This window comes from Bison bison, unplaced genomic scaffold, assembly GCF_000754665.1.
Source record: "Bison bison bison isolate TAMUID 2011002044 unplaced genomic scaffold, Bison_UMD1.0 scf7180017864527, whole genome shotgun sequence".
In the NCBI taxonomy this organism is placed as follows: domain Eukaryota; kingdom Metazoa; phylum Chordata; class Mammalia; order Artiodactyla; family Bovidae; genus Bison; species Bison bison.
This window is the reverse complement of record NW_011495078.1, coordinates 811,515-816,078: the sequence shown is the minus strand read 5'-3', so window position 1 is coordinate 816,078 and position 4,564 is coordinate 811,515. Positions and strand designations below refer to the sequence as shown.

The 4,564-nt window shown below is 59.8% G+C and overlaps 1 protein-coding gene across 1 annotated transcript in view; it reads left to right on the top strand.

Moving 5' to 3' along the window:
* LAMP1 (lysosomal-associated membrane protein 1) overlaps positions 1-4,564 on the top strand; it is a 13,794-nt gene that overhangs the window by 7,153 nt on the left and 2,077 nt on the right. Inside the window, 3 exon segments of the mRNA XM_010831538.1 lie at positions 1,242-1,458; positions 1,572-1,730; positions 3,922-4,262. Of these exon segments, the coding sequence (XP_010829840.1) occupies positions 1,242-1,458; positions 1,572-1,730; positions 3,922-4,262 (717 nt within the window).

The window sequence follows — 4,564 nt, the reverse complement described above, 5'->3', positions numbered from 1 at the left end:
TCACACGTGCACGCGTGTTGCAGTGCAGTGTGACTGCACTGGTCTGACGGGCATCCCTGTGGTTTTGGTAACACAGCACTGCGCTCCTGCAGAGTGAGGCCTGCTCGCTGCTGTCCGAGGCCCCTGACAGATAAGCAGCGCTTCTCTGTTTTTTGTGCCGTGCTTAGTCGCGTCCAACTCCCTGCAACCCCAGGGACTGTAGCCCGCCAGGCTCCTCTGTCCATGGTGTTCTCCAGACAAGAACAGCGGAGCGGGGAGCCCTTCCCTTCTCCCTCTCTGTTGATGCTCCCTCCGTTAATCACCTGTTGGTGGGCTTTGCAGCGCTTCATCCCTCTTCCATGTGTCCTTCCATGAGACTTGCTGTCAGCGCTTTTTGAAGCACGTTCTTCCTTACCCATCCCCACGTCCGCGCACGCCACGTGCTGGCGCCTGGAGAGCAGTGGGGGCCCAGGACTGCCAGGAGGACAGGCGGGTCCTTTGGAGCCCCCTGGACATGCCAGCTGCCGACTCCTCTTGATGTAAATGATGTTTGTCAGACAGAAGGGAGCTCTGCGGGCCTTGTCCATGGAGATGCCTCTCATTGTAAAGATTTGTCCCGGCACCTTTTAATTTCTACTTCGCTTTTTTTGGGTTAGAATTTTTAAGTATTGTTTCATTATGTGTTAATCATCTTACACAAGTGGAGTCATTTGTTTGCAGTAATGTGACTTCCCACCTCATAAAAACGTGTCTTTGTCACAGGCATGGTCTGTCGGCAGGACAGTGCCAGGACAGCCGCTCGCTGGCCGCTTGTCCAGTTCAGGTCACGGAGATGGTTTGGTGGTTTTGTAGTTGTTTGTTTTGCTTCTGATAGTTCAGTCAAACAATTCTGCAGTAAACCTCATCTTCTCTCTGTTTAGAGAGACATGCTCTTTAAATAAGCTCTGTAGCAGTCACGAATGTCTGAGAGTATCAGCTCATCCTGGAGCCTAGCATTAATTATTTCAGTTTATGTGATAGCTTTATTTTCATTCTCGTGTGAAGCAAAATTACGTCAGTGAAGCAAGTGTCAGTAATCAGGTCACCCTTATCTCACACTGGAATTTCTTTTCGCTCTGTTACTTGACATAAAGTGCTTTGTCTTTTGTTTTATGACAAACGTATGCGTTGATAGCGGTATCTGAGGCGGAGAGGGTCTGGGTTCCGAGCTGTGGTTGTTTCTGAACCCTGTAGTAAGTGACCCGTCATCGTGTTGGTTCCAGAATAAGTCCTTTGAGCTGCCAGCTGGTGCGGAAGTGTCAAATAGCAGCTCTTGTGGCAAAGAGAATGCTTCTGACTCCAGTCTCGTGATCACTTTTGGAAGAGGCCACACGCTGACCCTCATTTTCACCAGAAATGCAACACGTTACGAGGTCCAGCTGATGCGCTTTGCTTATAACTTGTCAGACACAGACACTTTCCCCAATTCGAGCTCCACAGGTAAGAACCAGTGTGGACCGGTGATGAGGTGAAGAGAATTGGGTTGGGGAATATCTAAACTGCTTTTTAAGCAAGTAGTTCAAGGGGTTAAAAACTGATTTTTTAAAATATAGGAGTCAAGACTGTGGAGTCGGCAACCGACATCAAGGCTGACATCAATAAGACGTACCGGTGTGTGAGCGAGACTCAGGTCAACATGGACAATGTGACGGTCACGCTCCGAGACGCGGCCATCCAGGCCTACCTGTCCAGCAGCAACTTCAGCAGAGAGGGTGAGGACCCCGCCGAGGCCCCGGCCCCCACTGTGGGGAAGGTGCCCTCCTTCCTGAGGGTGGGTTCAAGCAGGGTCCAGGGCAAAGCAGGTGGACCCTCTGCCTTCGTCATGGAGTGGATGGGGTCGGGGCGGCGGTCTCCACACAGAGGCTTCGCCCACCACAGTCCCGCTCAGGCAGGTGGGCCCGGGGTGCCACTCAGGACGTCCTCCGCCTGTGAGGTGAGGGTGCTGGCCTCTCGGGAGTCATGGGGGCCTAGGAGTCTGCAGAGAGCACCCTGGGCACCGCACAGCACGCTGTCTTCTGCCGACTCCCCACATCCTGCCGCTCAGCTCACAGGTCACCATCACTGCCTTGGGGGAGGGTGGCATCCCCCCACCCTGCTCCGTGTGCCAGCCTTGCCTGGCGGCTCAGAGTGGCCGGGTTCTGGGCTGCATGGCACCCCCGTGGCCCTCCCTATGGCCGGCAGCAGGCCTGGGCCCTCCTGTTTCCAGTGGGGCTGCGAGGCCTTCTGCGCTCTGCACAGCCAATGAACAAAGGTTGCTATTTGTGATTAGAAATTTATTTATTTTTTTTTTCCGCGCGTCCTCGGCCTGACCCCGCGTGTGCTCGGCAGGCCCCCGCGCGGGCTGTGCATCCGCGGTGGGAGCCGCGGGCCTTGGCGGGGAGGGTTCCAACCCCGGGGCACCAGCAGTCCAGTCCAGCCGGCTCTCGGGAGGGCGTTTCCACCCTGCCTCCTGAGGGCCAGGCCGCTACTCCCCTTTGGGCGTGCGTGTGAGGTGATTAGAAATTTAATGTTAAAAAAAAAATCCAAAGAATGTTTTACAACAGGTGAAAATAAGTTTCCGTGCCTGTGACTGAGCTTTTGCGGGGAGCAGCCACGGGCCCTCACCCTCCCACTCCCGCGCTTGCGTAGTGGAGCTAGGTGGGGCCCGGCACCCACGGCCAGCACCCGCAGCAGCCACCGCCTGGCCCTCAGAGGAGCCTGCCAGCCCCTGACCCCACAGGCACGCTCGTGGCGGGGCGGGGGCTGAAGGAAGCCCCACGTGACAGGGAGACGTGTGGCCAGAGGCCCAGTCACAGGGCCGAGGGGCAGATCCTGAGGCCGCCACGTGGCCCTGGTCAGGCCAGCCCGGAGGGTCCTGGCTGTTCCTAGGGCAGCAAGCGTGTGAGGCTGTGGGCACGAGCCAGGGTCCAGGGGGCTCGGGGGCACCCAGGGCAGTGGTTCACGTGCTCTCAGGAGCCGGGTGTGCAGTTAGCAGCTGAGCGCGGGCCTCAGCAGAGGGAAGCAGTGCGGACCTGGGAGGTCAGGCCGGGCAGCGGTGTCTGGTCCCCTGACCTGCCCGGCCTGGACACGCTTCACCTCATGGCCGCCTTCTGCTCCTGAGGCCTCTGAACACAGGCACAGAGACTGATGTTGTTGTTAAGGTAAACAGTTGCCTTGTGTTTAGAGTACTGGTTTCAGAGCAGTTTTAGGTTCACAGCAGAACGGCAGACGGTACAGATTCCGTACATAGCCTGGTCCCCACGCAGGGGCTGCCCCCTCTGTCAGCGGTCCCGTGGCGGACTCTCTCCAGGGAGGGATGGCACGGGCGTGAGGCCCTGCCACCAGCCCCCCACACAGGCTTCTCTCCCCGCTGGGGTCACCAGGCCCACCTGTGGCTCCCTCGTCCGCCAGGTGTGACCTCCTGCCCTGCCCTGCCGGCCCCTCCTGCCCCGCCCGGGCCTGCAGCAGTGGTGGCCTGGGCACGGGTCTCGCCTCCGAGCCTGACGCGCGGGGCTGTCCCTGCTGGACACGGGGCTGGTGCCAACCTGTGGTGCGTGTCCACTGTGTGTCCCCGCCTGGCCTGGGCGCTGCTGCCTTGGGGCCGTGTCCAGCCCGGCGCACAGGTGCTCAGTGTGTGTAAACTGTCACCGTTTCAAATGGTCTTGGAGACACCGTCCCAACAGCATAGGACACAGTTGAAGTTTTGTTCCTGACCTCACGGGAGGTTTGTTCTGCTGGAGAGGATGTTCTTGTGGGTGAGGGGCCGCTGAGGCCTGAGGGTTCCGGGAGCAGGAAGAGCTGGGAGTGCAGGCAGGGGTCTGGTGGCCAAGCACCTACCAGGCCGGGGGCAGCCTGCTCCTGCCCAGCGTTTCCGGAGCCCCGCCTCCCTGGAGGGTGGGCACACTCACCCCACTGTCCCTGCAGACACGCGCGGTGAACAGGACCTGCCCACTCCGACCACACCACCCCAGCCCGCGCCCACCCCAGCTCCCGCGAGCCCTGCCGTGTTCAGGTACAACGTTTCTGGCAGCAATGGCACCTGCTTGCTGGCCAGCATGGGGCTGCAGCTGAACGTCACCTACAGGACAGTCGACAACAAGGTGGGCCGGCCAGAGCCCTGCTCCCTGCACTGGGTCCTGGGGCGGGTCGTGGGCAGTGTGTCCTGCGGCGCTCGGCTGGACCCCCATCCACCGGCTGTCCTGGGGCCGCAGAGCCTGGATCTGCCATCTCCTCGGGGCAGGTGTGTCAGCCCTGAGAGGGGGTGGGCTCTCCGAGTGTCCAACAGGTACTCAGGGGTCTCGGCTCATCCTTGGAGATGACGATCTCCCCAAGGCCAAGTGTCTGGGGTGGCTTTGGGAGACGGAGGCCCGTCCCTTCCGCAGGGATGAGAGCTGGGGAGGCTGCCGGAAGCACCAGAAGCCGTCTGCATGCAGTGGTCTTCCCTGCGCGGACTTGTGTCTTCCTTCTGGTTTGTTCCTGTGAACAGGCCTTGAAGCCACTGCCTCCCGGCCACCTCTGCCTCTGTCTGCTCACAGCCCGGGGGCTGGTGGGAGGGGAGCTGACCTCT